The 19,971-nt window shown below is 43.0% G+C and overlaps 2 protein-coding genes across 2 annotated transcripts; both read left to right on the top strand.

Annotated features, from left to right (window-relative positions):
• Nucleotides 1-16: 16 nt before the first annotated feature.
• On the top strand, nt 17-6,370 carry taf5l (TAF5-like RNA polymerase II, p300/CBP-associated factor (PCAF)-associated factor). The gene is made up of 5 exons (XM_084364043.1): nt 17-532; nt 1,093-1,234; nt 1,812-1,916; nt 2,033-2,793; nt 3,168-6,370. Exons 2-5 carry the CDS (start codon nt 1,096-1,098, stop codon nt 3,963-3,965), a joined length of 1,803 nt encoding a protein of 600 aa, XP_084220169.1. The 5' UTR covers nt 17-532; nt 1,093-1,095; the 3' UTR covers nt 3,966-6,370.
• Nucleotides 6,371-8,666: 2,296 nt separating this feature from the next.
• Nucleotides 8,667-17,875, top strand: capn9 (calpain 9). The gene is made up of 20 exons (XM_084372997.1): nt 8,667-8,977; nt 9,938-10,007; nt 10,106-10,224; nt 10,544-10,677; nt 11,040-11,208; nt 11,332-11,415; nt 11,540-11,625; nt 12,277-12,354; nt 12,725-12,885; nt 13,072-13,229; nt 13,899-14,107; nt 14,616-14,652; nt 14,743-14,823; nt 15,407-15,464; nt 16,002-16,066; nt 16,241-16,309; nt 16,483-16,561; nt 17,106-17,222; nt 17,349-17,407; nt 17,583-17,875. The coding sequence occupies exons 1-20, from the start codon at nt 8,777-8,779 to the stop codon at nt 17,607-17,609; spliced, it is 2,061 nt and encodes a 686-aa protein (XP_084229123.1). The 5' UTR covers nt 8,667-8,776; the 3' UTR covers nt 17,610-17,875.
• The last annotated feature ends 2,096 nt before the right edge of the window (nt 17,876-19,971 follow it).

The following is a 19,971-nucleotide window of genomic DNA, read 5'->3' as shown; positions in this document are numbered from 1 at the left end:
GTTGGGTGTTGAGACTACCCTCCAAACTGCATTTGAAAAAGTGTCAATTTAAAGTTGTATTGGTCAGCAGGGTACGCTTAGTAAGTGACGCTTATTATGATTAAATTTGGCCTTTTATATTTTTATTGGTGGTGTTATACTATAAGCTGCTCCCAAACAGTTGACACTTTATTGAAATAATCAGCTGTTTGTTGAAATTTGCATCGGCCCATGGCGCTTATTTTCCTTCATTTTTAAATGGAGTTTGGTTTGAATTTCGCCGCGGACAAAAAAAAAAAACGCCCATCCAGACGTAAGTAGTAGATCGTCGATAGACTTACCGTTGTAGTGATAAGGGAAAGCCAGGCGGACGAGTCGATTAACGATAGCCGTTAACCATCAAAGATGAGAGCGGCGAGCTGCTAGCTAACCTAGCATGATTTGATGGAGGCTGACCGGTGGGCGGAAAACCACGATGGAGCGGCAACGACAGGCAGCGGCGTAGCTTTTACTGGAAACTGAGCGGCACTCAAACCTCACCAGCTTGCATACAGTAAGTACGGATGGCGAACAGCACGATATGCAGTGAGTGCTGATTTTTAACCGGCGGTGCTACGGAACCGGATCGATCCCGCTAAAAGTTTGCAGCCGCCGGGCCCACTGCCACCAGCGCTAACTTAGCCGGTTAGCTCACTTCAAGCATCCTCCTCTAAAATGGAAACCTGTCTGCTTTATCCCGGATTAATGCGTGTCTCCAGTTGTCTCCAAACTGGTCTCAGGCTACAACTCGTTTAGACTGTCAGTGGTGGAGTATCCAGTGTGGTTTGCGTGGGTAAACACATTAGCTCGCTTCTTTGCTAGCTAATTAGCTGCTGTGGAGATGCTCCACTCCAGAGGGTTAATATTGTCATGGAGATGATAAACCGGATTTAAAGCAGTTTAACAGATATGCAGCGCCTTTTACAGGAATACGAGTACTTTAATTTCTTTGTTTTTAACCGTTTTGTGTGCTTGATGATCGTCGTGTTTGACAGACTGAGAGATAACGTGTTGTGCAGGTGTATTCCCTCCTGAATCCTCTCAGGTGTGTGACTTTTTTCCGCCTGTTTTCAGGTCATGAAGCGGGTTCGCACTGAGCAGATCCAGTATGCCGTGGCTCAGTACCTGAAGCGGAGGCAGTATGTGGACACTGATGGCTCCTTGAAAGGAGCCAAGCTCTTTCAGACAGCTGAGGAGATGGCTGCCAGCCTCACAGGTGAGCTGGGCTGTCTGCACTGATGAAGATGAAAGTGCTGCTATACAGACTTTATCTTTCATATCAGATGAACAACACCTTGACACCTCATAGGGAAGCGTACACTTTTTACTTTTACTCCATTAAATGTATTCAGCAGCTCCATTTACGTTGGTTTTAACATACAGTGCATACTGGTATGATCAAATTCTATAATATGATGCAGTATTATCCATAATCTACATGACCTATATACCCGGACATGTGTGTTGAGGTATTGCAGCTGATTAGACCTGCTTGAGTCGTCTTTGTGCAAAGCTATGCTGGGATTTACGTGAGGTCACCGGATCGTCATGTAGTAAAAGAGTGACTGCAACTACGGGACAGTGAGACAAAAGTGTATTAAGCCCAGTTCGCCTACAGCCACACAACCCTGAGTGAAGGTTTAATCAGATAAAGTACACACGATATGAAATACAGTATTAATCCTCCAAGAGTGTCACCATCTAGTTACTCTGAGAGCCATTCTGCGTCATGCATATTTTGCTCACACCCACATGATGTATTTCTTCTCTCCTCTTCCTGTTTCTCTGAGCAGTGCAGACGGAGTCGGGGTGTGCCAACATCGTCACGGCTGCGCCCTGCCAGTCTGACCCACAGCAGTATGAGACTCAGTTCTCCAGGCTGCGCTCCTTTCTGTCAGGTATCACCTTCCCCTTCCTGCTGCACCGACACTGAGTTCCTTAGCTGACGATGAGTGTGTGAAATCATATTTATGAGTTATTACCTTGTGACTACTTTTTATTTCCTCTCAATCAGAAACCGAAATATCTTGGGCGAAGGAGGTGAGCAGCATCCTCTACCCGCTCTTCGTCTACCTCCACCTGGACATGGTGCACTGCGGCCTGAAGGGGGCAGTAGATGGCTTTTACAGTCGTTTCCACGGTGCCTTTCTTCAGGACAGTGAGCAGCGTGCCACTATAGAGCAGCTCCGCCATGTTCTTACCGCTCAGGATGTAGCAGCCAACCCCAAGCTGAGTGCTTTTCTGGAGCACAAGTACGTGGTTCACCTGACGGAGCCAGCCTACAGCTACCTGCTGCGTTACCTGCAGAGCGAGGACAACAGCGCCCTCTGCAGGGCCCTCAGCACGCACCTGCAGGTGGAGGTCACTGCCTCGAGGCGTACAGACTACCAGCTGTATGGAGCCGCAGGCGGGGCGACAAACGCACCAAACTCCACCTCCTCCTGGGCAGGAGTGGACGGGGCGGAGAGCGGGGAGGGGGTGGAGGTCCCAGCAGGGATCCCACAGAGTGAGGCAGCCCTGGAGGCTCTGCAGGACTGCATCAAGAAAGTCCGGGAAGGCCCCCCCACGCTCACCACCGTGTGCTTCTACGCCTTCCACCACACGGAGCAGATGTTGAACACCGCAGAGGTCTCGGCCGACAGCCGGCTGCTGGCCGCCGGCTTTGACAGCTCCACGGTGAAGCTGTGGAGCCTCCGAGCCAGAAAGCTGAAGGCCAAACCGCATCAAGCTGATGTGTCGCTCATCCACCTGGCCTGTGACGTACTGGAGGAGGAAGTGAGTAGACTGAGGGGATGAATATCATCTGATGGTTGTTTTAAATGTGTTGAAGTGTTGGAGTGAAGACGCCTTGCTTTAATGGTAACAGTCAATATGTCAAACAAAGGAGGCCAAAATCGTTGGTTCAGCCATTTTAGCTGTGAATGCTGTTTTTTATGTTATTAATATTATTTAATATGTATTAGGTATTTTTGGGTTTTCAACAGTTGGTAGGACAAAACGGGACATTTGAAGATGTCCTCTTGGTCTTTAGGAAACTAAGTTGGACAGTTTTCTCAATTGTTTCTGACATTTTATAGACAAATTTATTGACTGACAATATAATCAACAGCTGGTGTCAGATGTCACATTTTTGCGTCGTTTCTCCTCAGGTGGATGAAGAAGACGGCTCCGGCAGCGAGATAAAGACGCTGCGAGGTCACAGCGGCCCCGTGTTTCGTACCGCCTTCCTGACAGACAGCTCCGGCCTCCTCTCCTGCTCTGAGGACACAACTATCCGCTACTGGGACCTGGGCAGCTTCACCAACACGGCGCTCTACCAGGGCCACGTCTACCCGGTGTGGGACGTGGACGTCAGCCCCTGCAGCCTTTACTTCGCCAGCGGCTCCCACGACCGCACGGCCCGGCTCTGGACATTCTCCCGCACCTACCCGCTGCGTGTTTACGCCGGACATCTCGCCGACGTCGACTGCGTCAAATTCCACCCTAACTCCAACTACCTGGCCACCGGCTCCACAGACAAGACTGTCCGGCTGTGGAGCACCCAGCAGGGGGCGTCTGTTCGCCTCTTCACTGGCCACCGTGGCCCAGTGCTGTCACTCGCTTTCTCACCTAACGGGAAGTATTTGGCGTCCGCCGGCGAGGACCAGAGGGTGAAGCTGTGGGACTTAGCCTCAGGGACGTTGTTCAAAGACCTGCGGGGACACACGGACAGCGTCACCAGCCTGTCCTTCAGCCCGGACAGCAGCCTGGTGGCGTCGTCGTCTATGGACAACTCGGTTCGAGTGTGGGACATCCGGAACTCCCACGGCGGGACGCCAGCCGACGGCTCGTCCAGCGAGCTGGTGGGACTGTACACTGGAAACACCAGCAACGTGCTGAATGTCCAGTTCATGGCCTGCAACCTGCTGCTGGTGACGGGAACTGCACAAGAGAAAGCAGAACAGTAGCCACGGCGATCTGGTCTTTGTGTTTATGTTTGGGAGAAAAGCTGGAACATCTCCAGATGTTTGTTGGAGGAAGTTGTCAGCAGTCAGACTGTTGTGTTCACTGTCAGCACCTGATGGGAGTCGGACGTTTGTCTTCAGCACAGAACAGCTGCATTCTTCCAAAACTGGGTTGGAGATTCATTTATAGATGAATGATCATTTGTCTTTGGTTATATTTTCTAATTACCAACACATCTTCTTTAGATGTCAGTATTAAAGAAGTCCTCAGTTCCTCATGTACCCAGTGAGTAAACAGTGTAAAGCTTTGGTTCAGCTGTGTGGTCAGACTGTTTCCTCTGCAGTCAAACAAACGATTTATGATCTAAGAGCATCTTTGAAAATATAGTTCTTGTTGGATTAAAAAGAAAATCTGCAGAAATCAGTTTGACCCAGAAGGGAGATAAAAATGTTGACATACCTTCAGGACGTTTCACGTGTAGAAGACAGTCTGACATTTTGAGAAACACACTTGTTCGCTGTTTTACCCGGAGTCATTTTAATCTCTGTGCGTCCACTGAAGACATCGGTTCAGGATGTGTTTAGCTTAGCACAGATAATGGAAACAGGAGGAACTGCTAAATAGCTAAAACACTCCCTCGAGTCTACATTGTAATTCGGAAATTGTTAAAAAGACGCATGTTGATGAGCTTGAGGTCGTGTTTCTCTACTCTTGACTCAGTGAGGCTGACGGTTCTGTCCTGCTTTCATGTTTGTGCGAAGTAAGGCTTGACCCATTCTTTGCTTCTACTGCGGATTAGATACCTGAGTTTTATTAAAGGAAACAAAACTAATATTTATTTGGACACGTTACTTTAAAGAAATAAACATGATTTCTGTTAAGAATCCAAAGTTTAGAATATTAAATGTTCTCTAAACACGAGCTGAAATACAACAACTTTGCCCTTAAGTTTTAATTTAAATCAAGGACCGTCTGAAGCCCTGAAATGTCTCAGTTTTGACCTGAAACAGTGTTAGACCCACTGCGATGACCAGCTCCAGTTCTGGACTCCTTTATCTACTGGATGCGCTGAGATGAAACTGAATCTTTTGATGTGACTTTCGGTAGGACACCAACGAAGCTTGTTCCCGAAATGTTGGACTGTTCCTTTAAAGTTCTCTTGGTGTCACCTGCCTGACCCATTGAACCTGCCACCTGCTTCCCCACTCTCCATGACTGAAATGCATTTAGCACGTAAACAACAGTTCAGCCCTCCTCGGACCTGGTGTCATCATCCGTCCTGAGTGATCCGATCACAGGTGGGCAGCTCTTACTACAGGTGTGAACGCCCCCAAGATGTACTGAGGACTGATTTGAGCCAGTGAACTAGTAACTGCAATATCACCAGACTCCCTTAACAAATCGTCTGATTTTAAGTGTTGTTGAGTGACGAGAAACTTTGTGAAACGGCTACGACAAATTCTGAATTTCTGTTTACACTGATTTCACCATTTACACTCAATTTATGAAAGAAGAAACATTTTATTAATCTAAACATGTCACATTTTACAGTTAACTAACCAATATAGGCAACTTTTTGTCCCCAGACTCCCTTAAGAAAATGCTCAATTTTAGGAGTTTTTGAGTCGGAGAAACTTTATAAACTTTGACAAACACTGTCAATGACAAATTCTTATTAATGTGGGCCTCCTTGTAAATTTGGCAAATGTTATATGTCAAGTTGTTTCTTTGTGGAAAAAACAAGCGGTCACTCGAGACGCATGTGAATGTCAGGTGTGAACAGATGGACGTAAATCAGTCCACTTGTGATCGGATCACTCAGGACGGAGGGTTATACCAGGTCGGAAAAGGGCCTCAATGAATTTGCTGTTGTGGGACGTTTACAAGAAGAAAGTTTGCAGTTTGCATTGACGCCTGTGGAGGTTCATGACTATTCAGAGTTTTAAAGGCTCTCACAGTTGAAACTTAGACGCTAAAGTGAACGAAGGAAGTGGTTGTTTCTGCTCACAGCAGCAGTCACTGCTGTTGTTTTGTCTCTGAGTCAGCCTGTTGTAAGTTTTCAGTTTAAAGAGTGTAAAAAGCCTTGTTGAGGAAATTTCTAAGAATTAAAGGCTGTGCAATGCTTAAGAAGTGTAAATATACTGTATTTTTGTAATATTTTGGCTACCAAGAGTTGCCGGTCAGGTTGTGTTGAATGAGGGCTGAAGAAGCTGGCGTCGAAGCTGATTTAATATTTCTGATTTGTTTTCATACATTCAAAGTGTGACAAGGATTTTCTTTTTCTAGTTTTTGAATATTTCATTTATAAACTCAACCTGGAATTTGTCCTTTTTATTTGTGTCAGTAAACATTTGTTCCCTCCTGTTGCCCAAAACAAAGAATAAATAACAGAATATATTTGAACGGATGATTCAGTTGGTTCCTTTTTTTATTAATGCTGCCTCTCATCCTGTGAATGTTGTTTCTGCTCCACTGCATTAAAAAACATCCTGATACAGATGCTGTTAAAGCTGACGTATCAGACTGGATAGACGGGACACACATCAGCACAGCCTTTTAAATCTGGGTCAGCTGGTTATACAGGTCATCTGATCCTTCGCTCTACAGTCTGGTAACACACAGATCTCACTGATTTTTGACTCCACTTGACAAACTGAATATTATATTATCACGATCAGGATGGTGACGCTTCGTATGTTTCACAAAACATTTCTGGAGCTTCACAGCAAAACAGTACTGAAGCGTCCTCAACAGCTGAAGTATGGGGACTTTATAAAACATTTAAAAAACAACCAGAAAAAAGGAAAACTAACCTCCAGCAAAGGTGACAGGTTCAGGATTTCTAATGAGGACTGCTTTTGTCACAATTTAAAATCAGGAAATCAATATTTGACTGTACGTTATCGAGCGAGTCACTCGTGAGGATATCACCAATTATCCCTGATAAAACTTATTTTCTCAAAGGTCAATGTTCATTTATTTATCATTTTACAACCTCAGGGTTGAGTCCTCTGATGCTACATCACAGAAAACAAAAACAAATGATTATATTTTGAGTGAACAATGTTCAAACCCACAGAAATCCAGTTTACTCAAGGTAACGATGTGTTTTAATTGGTCACCTGTCGCTATAACTTCAGAGTGAGGAAGGAAGAGGGCGAACTTTAAAAACATTAGCTCGTCCGGTCCAGTCAGATTGATTTTCATCAGCAATGAAGCTTGTTTGATGGTCCAGCAAAGCAAATTATCACCTTGTGATACTTCCTCGAGTGTTTATTTGCCCCAAACAGTCAGATTACTGTGAATTGGCTGTAAGATAGCAAGATGAGACATACAAGAAGTTATAAAATAATCTCTGAGCTCTCCTCCCGTCGGATCAGAACAGAGTCTGATGTGACTCCGGGTGTTTATTCCTCCAGACGGTCTGGATCTGCGGCTGCAGCTCTGCTCGACACTCTGCAAACTTGCAAATCTTTTCTTGTGTTTTTTGATCGAGCGGCAGAATTAACATACTGTGCGTTAAAGGTCACATTGAGTCCAAACATTATGACCACTGACATTTTAAATGTGTGTATAAAGTGCAAGCGACGCCTCACGGATGTTGATCTGACAGAACAAAACACGTAACTCGTCTGCAGCTATGTGAGGAATCCAGTGACTCTGCAGCAGGAATGTGGATGTTGTAGGTGACGGACAGAAGAAGTGGAGGTGGCAGGGCGCAGCAGAGACGAGGCTGGCACACCCCGACTGAGACAAGAGAGACGGGGGAGGAAGGGAGACACGTAAGATGAACGATACTCTGTGATCTGTAACCGTGAGTGTTTTACGAGCCGATGGGCCCCTGAGCACCGACATGACCCCGAGACCAGACCCCTCTCCTGCTCTCTGAACCCAGACCGAAGCTGTCACTTTGTGTCGTCCTCTTGTCTTTATTGAAGTCTAAATACTTCTTATTTTGGCGACAGGTGTGGAGCACCTCGTCTGACACACATACTCAGTCAACCCCAACCTCACCGGCTCGTCTTTGTGGTGTGAAAGGAAATGTCAGCATCTGGAGACCATGCCAACTCCAGTGGTGGATGAAGTTTTTAAGATCCTTTATAAATACTCAACTACAAGTGAAAGTCATTAAAATGTTTCCCTATCTGTGTTTTCCTTTTATATCTGATGTTTCTGGATTAATATTAATGCTGCTTTAATATGGATGTAACATGAAGTATCTGTACCTCGTCACTTCCCACCTCTGGGACCACGAAACCTCACCTGACTTTTCATCGACAGGTGAGGAGATAAAGACCAAATTTTCATTTTTGGGTGAACTGTTCCTTTAAGAATAACACTATAGAAAATAGCCATTTTCCTCACTGATGGTCTTGTTTGCTCCTGGAGGTCATTGAGAGGCACCAGGATTAAACCGACACTGTTTCATAGCCAGTTAAAAGCCCCCTGCAGAACATTTAAATGAGCAACGACAACTTTTGTGGTTCTTCAAATGCACCAGAACTGAGAGACAGTGAACAATAATATTTAATGGTTCTGTTCAGGAATGAATTGTTCCAGTTTCCTGCAGGGCCAAGCCCAGAGAGCGAGAGAGCGTCAGTCAGTCAGCAGGGGCGAGGCTCACTGCCACAGGAGGACAAACCAGTTTCTGTCTGGAGGGTGTGTACCTTCCAGCTCTACCGACCCGACAGGCTCGTCCCTGCATCAACACACACAGCAGGGCGACTCGCTCCATCACACAACACCTCACGGCTCCTTCTCCCACTCCACTCACTGAGGTTCTTCCCAGAAGAGGAAGAAGAAGAGGAAGAAGATGCCTCTCCAGTCCACGCTGTCCGGCAGGGGCACCAGCAAGGCCGAGGACACGCAGTCGGATGGGAAGTCGTTTGAGCAGCTGAGGAGTGAGTGTCTGCAGAAAGGAGTCCTGTTTGAGGATCCAGACTTCCCCGCCACCGACTCCTCGCTCTTCTTCAGCCAGAGTGTTCCTGTGAATATTGAATGGAAGAGGCCGAAGGTGTGTAGGCACATTATTAGATGATAAGTTTCAGGATGCTCTGATCAGATCTGTGTCGTCTTGAGGACGTTTTCTGGAAATCTCTCGGGTCAAATTCAGTCTGTGAGATGCTGAATGAATGAAATGTGGTTTCTTGGTGAACTGTTGGTCTGATTTGTGGTTGTGTCACTCATGTTTTATGACTGGTGAACACCTGCTTCTATACTCTGGTTGTTTTATTGACAGAAACTTGTCATATTTGCACTGAAGTCTTGAACTGAACTCTGGTCCAGTGCAACCTGAACAAACCCAGTTAAGAAGTGGCACTTGGAGCTTTAGCAGCATTAACAGAGAATCAGTAATCACTGATATTATGAATAAATTAAATGTATTTGAAGGAGGTTTTATTTCTTTCATTATAAGAACCGCAAACAGGTATTAGTCCAGCTGCAGCGGCAGAACCAGTTCTGCTGGAAAACGGTGTAAATAGAAGTGAAGTGCAGGAGGTTTCCTCACTTTGTGCTCCGGACACAGACTTTATTCAGTGTTATGCACTAAAACTGTCTGCAGTAGCTGGTTTTAGCTGGTTAGCTTCATATTAAGAAATTTCTTTAACCTTTCTTGATATTTTCATCACTTGCTTGCTTGTTTTCGTACAAGCGTTGTCTTTAACTATTTTACAGGACGTTTACATCATCCGGGCCTGTTTGCCCTCAGCACCAACCCGACTAAACTCACCACTCGTGTTCTGTACAAAGACGACACATTTCTCTGTTGGGCGTTTCTTCAGAGTAAATGCTTCAGCTGCCTGCATTTAGTGTGTGTGTGTGTTTTTTGTTCCAGTGACTGAGATTTCAGGCTGATTAATACACCTGGAATGTGAACACACCTATCAAAGGGACCTGTGTCACCTGTCAACTGTCATTAATATGTTTTTTGTAAGCTAACCTGTTCTTTTCCTGTTTCTCACCTGTTCTCCAGGAACTCTGCGAGAACCCAAAGTTCATCGTAGGCGACGTAAACAGGACAGATATTTGCCAAGGACAGCTTGGTTTGTACACTCAAGTTATATCTGCATGAAGCATTTTGTCTTTTTCGTATGCACACGTTTCACTTATTTACCCATGATGCACCTGTTTGTCACCACAGGCGACTGCTGGCTCCTGGCAGCCATCGCGTCCTTGACCCTCAAAAAAGACACCCTGGCCCGAGTCATCCCCCACGACCAGGACTTCGACCGCAGATACGCCGGCATCTTTCACTTCCAGGTACGCTGCCGGCTGATTGGCTGCAGACTGAGCGGAGATGGTTAATTGGCTGATGGCTCCTGCAGGTCCTTTTCAGATATTTCTGTGTCCAGTGTGTCACAAATAAACAACACTGATAAAACATTATATTAACAATATCAATAGGTTGATAAACTTTTAAAAAGACAGATGTGACGAGAGGCAGAGAAACTGCAGGTCTACACAGTGGATATTGTGTTTTATCCTCACAAAACAAACGTGTGTGTTACAGATAAGATATAATGAGCTGTATGCAGTGAATTAACAGTGTTGTGTGACACATGCTGTGTTTCTCCCTCAGTTCTGGCAACACAACAAATGGCTGGACATCGTGGTGGACGACCGGCTGCCGTCGGTGAGAAATGAGCTCATCATGCTTCACTCCGCCTCCAACAACGAGTTCTGGAGCGCCCTGCTGGAGAAAGCCTACGCCAAGTAACTACGCTTCATTTTATGTCTCCTGAGTGACAGACGATGAACATAAATGCTTTATACTTTCTGTCTGAAATGAAAAGGTTCAACCTCTGAGGAGCACAAATGTTCTCAGAGATATCGCTGCAGTGTGTCCTGACGTCTTTGACGGTCACATCGTGTGAATCTTTACAGTTTTGAGTGATACGTCGCAACAGATATTGAGATTTTGAGATTACAGATTTACCCAGATATTCATGCCCCCCTCAGGATGAACGGTGACCACATCGCCTTCCATTTTGTGCCATCAGCTAATAATCTTAATTTGTTTGCTGTGTGTAAATCCAAGTTAATCTTCATGGTGATGTTTGACCTGTTTATTTCAGACTGCACGGCAGCTACGAGTCCCTGAAGGGCGGCAGCACCATGGAGGCCATGGAGGACTTCACCGGCGGCGTGGGGGAAATATACGAGACCAACAACGCCCCAGGCAACCTGTTCTCCATCATGAAGAAGGCCCTGGACAGAGGCTCCATGATGGGATGCTCTATTGATGTAAAGACTTCAACGCTGAGAAAATGTTCTTATTCATACCATTAAATTATTGTTACCTCTCATATCAGAGGTTTAGTGAGTTCTCCTGTTTCAAACCTCTCTTGTGGTTCTGGTTTCCTTCAGATCACCAGCTCTGCAGAGTCTGAGGCCAAGACGTCCACCGGCCTGGTGAAGGGACACGCATACTCCATCACCGGCCTGGAGCAGGTCAGAAATACAAGTTATACAAGTTACATATTGAGGCAGTCAAACAGTCACATTTGAAAGTGTAAACAATGAGTGAGTAAAGTTGATTTAAAAAACAAGCGTTTTCACTTTGTCTGATTTTCAGGTGAACTACAGAGGAAGGCCGGTCCAGCTGATCCGGGTCAGAAACCCCTGGGGTCAGGTCGAGTGGAACGGCCCCTGGAGTGACGAGTAAGCACAAAGATACTCAGAGCATTTGAAAAAATGTGTTACAGAATATTAAAATGTACTTGTAGACATTTTAAAAACCCTCATCGCTCCTATTGGAGCAAAACATCCAGACTGAAAGTCAAACAAATGAATGATGTGACTCAACGCCTTCGTGGTTGTTTTGCTTCTTTTTGTAGGTGATTTATGTTTTTCTTTAGTCATTTTATCATTTTGTTGTCGCCATTTTACATTTTACTCTTTAGTTGTTTTGTGTCCATGTAGCATCCGTTCAACCAGTGATTTATTCAGTCTGGAAAACAAAAACACACATTACTGTTTGCTTTAGTCTTGAAATTGGTAAATAAATAATAATAATAATAAACAATAAAACAAAAAACAAACCCAAAAAAACATTTAAAAGGGGCACTATGGTGTTTTAGAGAAGAAATTCAAACTCAGAATTTTAATATTTACAATATTAATGAGGTAATAATACAAAATGAGAAATGTTTCCATAAGTGAATAAAGGAAAATAAGCTCCCAGAACACTGTTTGAACCTAGAAAGATGTTTACAACAGATTTACAACAATGCTTCAAATGAAAAACATTAATTAATGAATGTTCGTTATTGTTGTTGTCGCTTCTCTAACAGATCGTTTTCTCTGTTTCAGTTCCAGAGAGTGGAGTTATGTCGACGCGGCAGAAAAAAATCGCATCCTGCAGAATTCAACAGATGACGGTGAATTCTGGTGAGTGAATGAATCCGGTCCAGTCAAAGAAATAAAGACTAACAAATACTTTTTAATTACAACTTTGTCTAAGTATGTTTGCATGCAAAACAACATTGTACTTTTTACTGCACAACAGTTACAACGGTTACTTTGCAGATTACTTGAATCATCAGAGCTTTAGGCCTTTTACTCAGCTACTGTTTGTATGTGTGGCTTTAACTTTTACTTAAGTAATATTTTAACACGATATCTTTACTTTAACTCAAGTATGACCTTTGAGTACTTTTTACAACCCTGGCTAAACTCGGAGTCGATGTGTTTGGAGCTCATGTGACGAAGCTGGATTCCCTGTATTTGGAGCTGACGGTGATTGTGTTTGTGACTTCAGGATGGAGTTTGAGGACTTCAAGAGGAACTACAACAAGGTGGAGATCTGCAACATGACCCCCGACTCCCTGACCGACAACACAAAGCGCCACTGGGAAGTCAACGTATTTGAGGGAAACTGGATCCGCGGCGCCACCGCTGGAGGCTGCAGGAACTTCATTGGTGAGACTCCGAGATTGGACTGAGAGACTGAAACGTTTTTCTCAACAGTGTCAGGCATATTTAGAGATTTCATCTAGAAACACTGAAAAAAAGGTTTGGTTTTCTATGCCCGCCCTGTGGCTTACAACAGCCAACAAGTAATTTCAGGGACAGGAGACACAAAAGTTCTGCATCTTCGATTCACAGACACATTTTGGACCAACCCGCAGTTCAAGCTGCAGCTGGAGGACGCTGATGATGATGATGATATGTGCAGCGTGGTGATCGCTCTAATGCAGAAGAACAGACGAAAGCTGAGGAAGGAGGGCCTGGACTTGGAGACCATCGGCTTCGCATTGTACGAGGTCAGAAGGAAGCCCGACAATCTTTTAATGGTGTTACTTTTTTTAAAAAAGCAACACTGTTTTGATAAACAGGGTTTAAAATCTACACTCAAGTGTTTCCTGACAGTGATGTAGCTGATAGTGAGAGTGAAATGCAGAATTATTGTTCATGTTATGTTCATATTATTATAGTTATGTAGTTAGTTCAGTAATATTTTTGAAGTCTAATTGAAATCAATTGGGACATACAAGATGGTATCATCAGCGTAAAAGTGGACCTTGTGTGGACACTTGTGGAACACCTCAAGCCATTTAAAGATAAAAATATGTAACATTTCTGCATTATAATGTCTAAAAATGACCAAACCTTTGTTATTTATTTTGTTGAGTTGTGTACTTACATTATCTCGAATGTTTCCAATAATATTCCCAGTTGACATTGCTTTTTACTAAAACTTCTGGGGAAACATCAAATGATGATGATACAAAGTTTCAGAAAGATTAATTGGACCTTGAGGTAACATTGCTTTGTCAATGAATCATCTCCTTATTTTTTAAATAAGAATCTTGCATCTGTCAGCCTTGTACTTTCATCACACCCATTAATAATCATCACTTGTGTTAATTATCATGTAATACTTTAAAACAGAAAAAAAGAAAGTCCTTTTCTTTCTGTCTCTGTCTGTTCAGGCTCCAGATGAAGTGGACCAGGTGGGGAAAGATTTCTTCCGTTACAATGGCTCCAAAGCTCGCAGCAGGACCTACATCAACATGCGGGAGGTGTCGGAGCGCTTCACAATGCCTCCTGGGAAATACCTGCTGGTCCCCACCACCTTCAAGCCCCATCATGAGGCCGACTTCCTCATCAGGATCTTCTCTGAGAAGAAGGCCAACGCTCTGTGAGTGCTCAGCTTAGAGATAAAGTTTTAAATGTTATTTAAAGGTGCAATATGTAAGAATTTAAGTTTAAAAACATTTGAGAATCAACTAAAAATATACACAGAGTTCTGACATTATTTCAGAGACCATGATGTATTGTGTTGCAGAGATATCCACTGAAGTTTGCATGCTAACCAGCTAGCCCCAGCCCGCTGTTTTTCATAATATCACTCCCAGCTCTCAGTCCAGCCTGCTAGCTGCATGGCTAACTGAGCCAACTAGCTAACAACATGAGTTAGCAGCAGTTAGCTCTTACACTGGTGATATGCTGTGGCCAACTCTTACACATTTCATCTTTAATTTGAAATAACTAACCTCAAACAGTAAAAAATAAAAAACTTAGAAGCTTCAAGATCATAACGAAGGAATAAAGTCTGAACTTCTCTCCTGTCTGCTGACGTTTTATTTCTTCCACTAAGCCTTTCATAAATCAAATCACAACTCACACTGTGTGGTTCTCCTCCACAGGGAGATGGGGACCACCATTGATGCTGACCTCCCAGATGTAAGTAGATCACCCAGGATTTGAATATCAGTCATCGAACAGTCAGTCCTGTCTGCTCGTACTGATGTGATGCTGTTTTGGTTCCTCCAGCCGGCCCCACCCAGCGAGCCAGAGGAGGAATCAGACGAGGAGAAAGGCCTGAGGAGGCTGTTTGAGCAGCTGGCTGGTCAGGTAAGAAAACCTGCAAAAAGCTTCACCTGCAAAATTACAGATTGAGTAACACGTATTCTTAATAATAACAATGAATCCAGTGGCTCTGTGTAATTATGGTAGCAAGAGAAGAATTATCAGCAGCCCTGCAGCTCCACAGAGCCTTTTTAGCTCTTTTTAGCTGATTGTTTTGGTTTTAGAGCACCGTCTGGCTCAGAAAGCAGATTTCATCAACAAGCTCTGATAAACCGATCGTACAGTACCTGCTCAGCATCAACAGCAGGGCTCAAAGAGAGTGAATATCCATCCAATCTTTTAGAGAGTAGTAGAGAATTGAATATCATCCGCATAACAATGGTAGGAAATCTCTTTTCTAGCCTCCAAATGGCTAAAACGTTGTAAAATCAGCTATGATATTATGCAATGATGGGATCTGGATGATTTTCTGAAACTTAAGGGTCAAAACATTTATTTCCACCGAGCAACAAATGTGAATTTAGGGTTAAATACTGTAAACTCAGATTTCTAGATTACCAGTGTTCCCAGATATGCAACTGTTGTGTTCTGCATGAATGTTTTCATGTCGACCCTGGTTTTTCTACAGGACCAGGCGATCTCTGCCAGAGAACTCCAACAGATGCTGAACGGCGTCCTCAGCAGACGTAAGTGAACTTTTTTCTCACTTGTTGACGAACTCAGTCTTTTGTTTAATATTTATTCTACACAGATTACTCTTCTCACTATTTGTGAAAACATGAGCACTTTGTATTCACTGCTCTGACAGCCTGCAGGCCTATTTCTTGGCTCTGAGCAGCTGTTATGCAGCCATCAGAGACTCCAGGAAGTCAATACTCCCAGCCAAGAGTTCTGCATGTAACTCTTGGAAAGGAGCCAGGCTAGCAGTTTTACAATCTCCAGTCGTTGTACTGTATGTTACGGTGGCCCTGAAGTGCAAATCACAACGGCAAAAAGGCTCAACAACAAATAGGAAAACATAAACGCAGATAACATCACGAGGGCAACTCTGAGGACACAACAACAACAAAACAAGAGGACATCATAAAGCGCAAATAGGACAACAGAACAACAAATACATCAAAGCAACGTCAAATAACAAAACACAACAGGTTGTTTATCATGAAATGTTACTGAATTAATTTGCTGATGATGTTCAATTGTTTTTATCTGTTTATCTTCAGGAAGGGAAGTCAAATTTGACGGTCTCACTCTCGGCACCTGCCACAGTATCATCAACCTGATGGACGTATCCTTCCACATCACTGACTGACTCGTTGCTCTTTGTCCATAGTTATTCCTTGAAATAAGATTTTAAAACACAAAGTCTATTGGACATTATAGTGAATAGAACAGCACGATTATAAAATAATGGATAAACTGATTACCACAGTGTGAAGTTTTGTCCTTGACAGTAAACCAGGTGGACAACTCAGGAAAGATCGAGTTCCAAGAGTTTAAGGTCTTCTGGGAAAAGATGAAGAAGTGGATTGTACGTGTTGATTTATGTGGTAAAACTGTGAATCAGTGGTGGAAGAAGTACTCAGATCCTGAGTAAATGTACTTAGTTACGTTCCTGTATTAGCTGCTCTAAATCAGCTCTGATGGTGGTGTTTTCTGAGCGTAGTTCTTCAGGCTGTTGAAGTTGAACTTCTGTCTTTGCAGATGCTCTTCTTGTCCTTCGACACCGACCGCTCAGGCAAGATGTCCTCGTACGAGCTTCGCAGCGCTCTCAAAGCTGCAGGTGAGAGTCGACCCGATGCTGTTCAGACTTTGTGCAGAACTCTTAAAGGGCAACGCCACCAATTTTACACATTAACGTGTGTTTACAAGGCTTAAGGAGTACTACTGCATACTGTATGTGAATACTATGAAGCCTTTTGTGGCTCCAGAGGAAGCCAACTCAACCTATTTCCCATAGGAAAATACTGTATGCATGCATGTGCTATATAATCAATGTGTCGTCCATTCAAATATTCAATTGTGTTTTTAAATACACTGCTCAAAATTAGTTAGGGATATTGGGATATCTTAGTATTTCACTTGATTGTTTATCTATATCCCAATATCCCTCACTAATTTTGAGTAGTTAAGTAAGATTAACATGTCATAGCAGCTGTATTAATGTAAGTAAAAGTGATAGAAGTCGTATTGCAACAACTAACAGAGGTGATAGAAGCAAAAGCACCATAGCAGCCCATAAAAATAAAATGTGTTTTTGAAAAAGATTAAGTGTTTGGATGTGTTTGGGTCTAAAAGGCTCACGTTGCTGTTGTGTTCCCATGCAGGCATACAACTGAACAACCAGCTCCTGCAGCTGGTCTGCCTGAGGTTTGCTGACGACAACTACGACATCGACTTCGACGATTACCTCACCTGCATCGTCCGTCTGGAGAACATGTTCAGTACGTAAACGCTACAATGAAACTGTCAACTAGATCTCCAGTGACTACATAATCTTTTCTGTGAACTGTTCCTTTAAAAGCATAAATTGCCACTTTGTGCTGACTGAACTTCTTTCTGTCAACCAGGAGTTTTTCAGGCTATGGAGCAATCCAGGAGGGGTCGTGTGAACATGAACATCATGCAGGTAAATCCACCTCCTTTATTCTCGGCGGGATCTTTTTCAGGTCCTGTGAATGTTTTTCTCGTCACAAGCTTTGTTTCGCTTCATGTTTTCTCCTTTAACTTGACCAAATTCATCGTGTAATGTTCAGTTCGGTGTAACGCAGTTATTTTTATCTCATTTTGTCTTCATCTCACAGTTCCTCCTGCTGTCGATGAATGTCTGAGGAGACGCTGAAAGCCACCAGAAGATCAAAACACAACAGACGGCCGTGCTGAGTATTCAGGCCGAACTATGACTTTTGAATACGCTTCTATTTTTTATGTGTCAGGATCTCAACATGTATCTCCTTTTCTGAGCAGATAATGTGAGACACTGTCTGTTACTGACTCGTGGGGATCAGGTGCTGCAGTTTGCAAAACATTGTGTATTTTATTTTCCTTCTGACATAAATGGAAATACATTTTGAATAAAACTTCTGGCTCTGAAATGATTGACAGGTTTTTGTGATGAGAAGATTCAGATTCATTGAATGCTTTGGTGTTTATTTATGATTTTCCACATTGCTTTTAACTGGAGTGTTCATGTCAAATGATCAATTAAAGTATCAATGAATTATTCATTTTAGTAAGTAATCAGTTGTAAACTGCCGACGGCAAACTTGAGCACCATCATATTACAGGTCAAAGCAGACACGTCAAAGACAGTCAACAACAGCATGGAGAGGAAGAGGGACAGAAATTCCCCAGACTCCATTATAAAATCACTCAATTTTGTGAGTTGTTGAGTTAGAAAAAACTTTACAAACTTTTTTAAATGCTGTCAATGACAAATTCTTAATTATTTAAACCTTCTTGTAAACTCGGCATATGTTACAGCCTCGTTTTAGGGGGTGCAGACCCCTCAGCACCCCGAGTTCTCACATCCATGTGTATATTGATGCATTGATGTGTTCCTCAATTGAATGTTGCAGCTGGTAAATGTGTGAGCGTTATCTCCTACAGTCCAGTGCTGCAGCTCTGTCTGAAACACTGTTTTAGCTTCAGTCTCTTTATGTAGTTATTGTATACTCTGGGTTGATCGATTAGCGGCCTGGACAATTATTAGATCTGATAATAAATGCATAAATTCAAGTGCAGTAATTGAGTAAATGTACTTAGTTACATTCCACCAGTGTCACATGTTTCCTTAAGTTGCAACCATAATAGGGGATGTTTAGATAAAACAGACAATAAGTCTTTAGAGCATAAAAATGCAGGAGTGTCGGTGTGACAGCAGGGTGTCGACTGGGTTCATGACTGAACTGGAAAAACTGGATCTGCAACATTTCACTGCAGTAATGCTTCAGGTCAAGTGTGGAAAAACACCAGAGTGAACGTATTAATGTTGGCTGGAAAACACTTTTCTCAGCAGAGTCCAAGAGATCTTATTAAAAATGTTAACGAGGTTTACACCTGTGCATTTTCTAAGAACCTAGCATTCAGAAGCATTTTAGCTCAATAGCTTCCAGGTCATGTGATCAATTGACTCAAAATCATGTTGGGATCATGTAACTACACTGGCTGCATGAGATGCGCCTCTTGTTTTCACGTTTTACATCTCAAAATATTTTTTATTAATTTCTATTATTTTTTATTAACTTTTGTATGCAAATATTAGCATTTTAGCTCAATAGCTTCCAGGTCATGTGATCAATTTACTCAAAATCATGTTGGGATCATGTGACTACACTGGCTGCATGAGATACGCCTCTTGTTTTCACGTTTTACATCTCAAAATATTTTTTATGAATTTTTATGAGCAAATATTAGCATTTTTAGCAAATATTAGCATGTTAGCTCAATAGCTTCCAGGTCATGTGATCAATTGACTCAAAATCAGTGCGGGATCATGTAACTACACTGGCTGCATGAGATACACCTCTTGTTTTTACGTTTTACATCTGTTCATAATTTTTTATTAATTTTTACTCTATATGTAAATATTAGCATCTTAGCTCAATAGCTTCTCAATAGCTTTAAACACAGTATCTCTGCTTTAAATATCCCACATTTTTATTTTGAAAACAGGAAGTCGGTACACGCTGTAGCCGTCTTCTCCGTGTGTTTACTGTAAAGTCTGTAATACGGGTGCACTTGAAATGTTGGAGCGGCTGCGAATGTCGAATATCCAACTTAAAACTAACTTCACTGAAGTCTTGTCATGATGTATTTTCCAGCTGGCCCAAGACGATTGTTTAAAGAGTTTTGGCTGAAGAAGTCGCCCCACAAAGGAAGACTCTTTCAGTTTATCACAAATATTAGCATCAAATCATCATTTTGAGGGTAAATGGTTTTCACTGGGCAGGAAGGGTTTGAAATATATGTAACCAGCAACGTAAATGATGCACAGTAGTGGAGTAGAAAGTGCAGTATTTGCCTCTGGGATACAGCGGAGCAGACAAAACTGAAGTTGCATGAAATCCTAATATGTCTACGTCAGCACTTGAGTAAACATACTTACACTTCACCACTGGGTCAGAGCCTGATACTGTGTTTGTGTGTTTGTTTTCAGAATGAGGGAGAGAGACAACGTGAAAAAGGGACAGG

This window comes from Pagrus pagrus, assembly GCF_965226575.1.
Source record: "Pagrus pagrus genome assembly, chromosome: 2".
Lineage (NCBI taxonomy): Eukaryota > Metazoa > Chordata > Actinopteri > Spariformes > Sparidae > Pagrus > Pagrus pagrus.
This window is presented reverse-complemented; position numbering and strand designations above follow the sequence as displayed.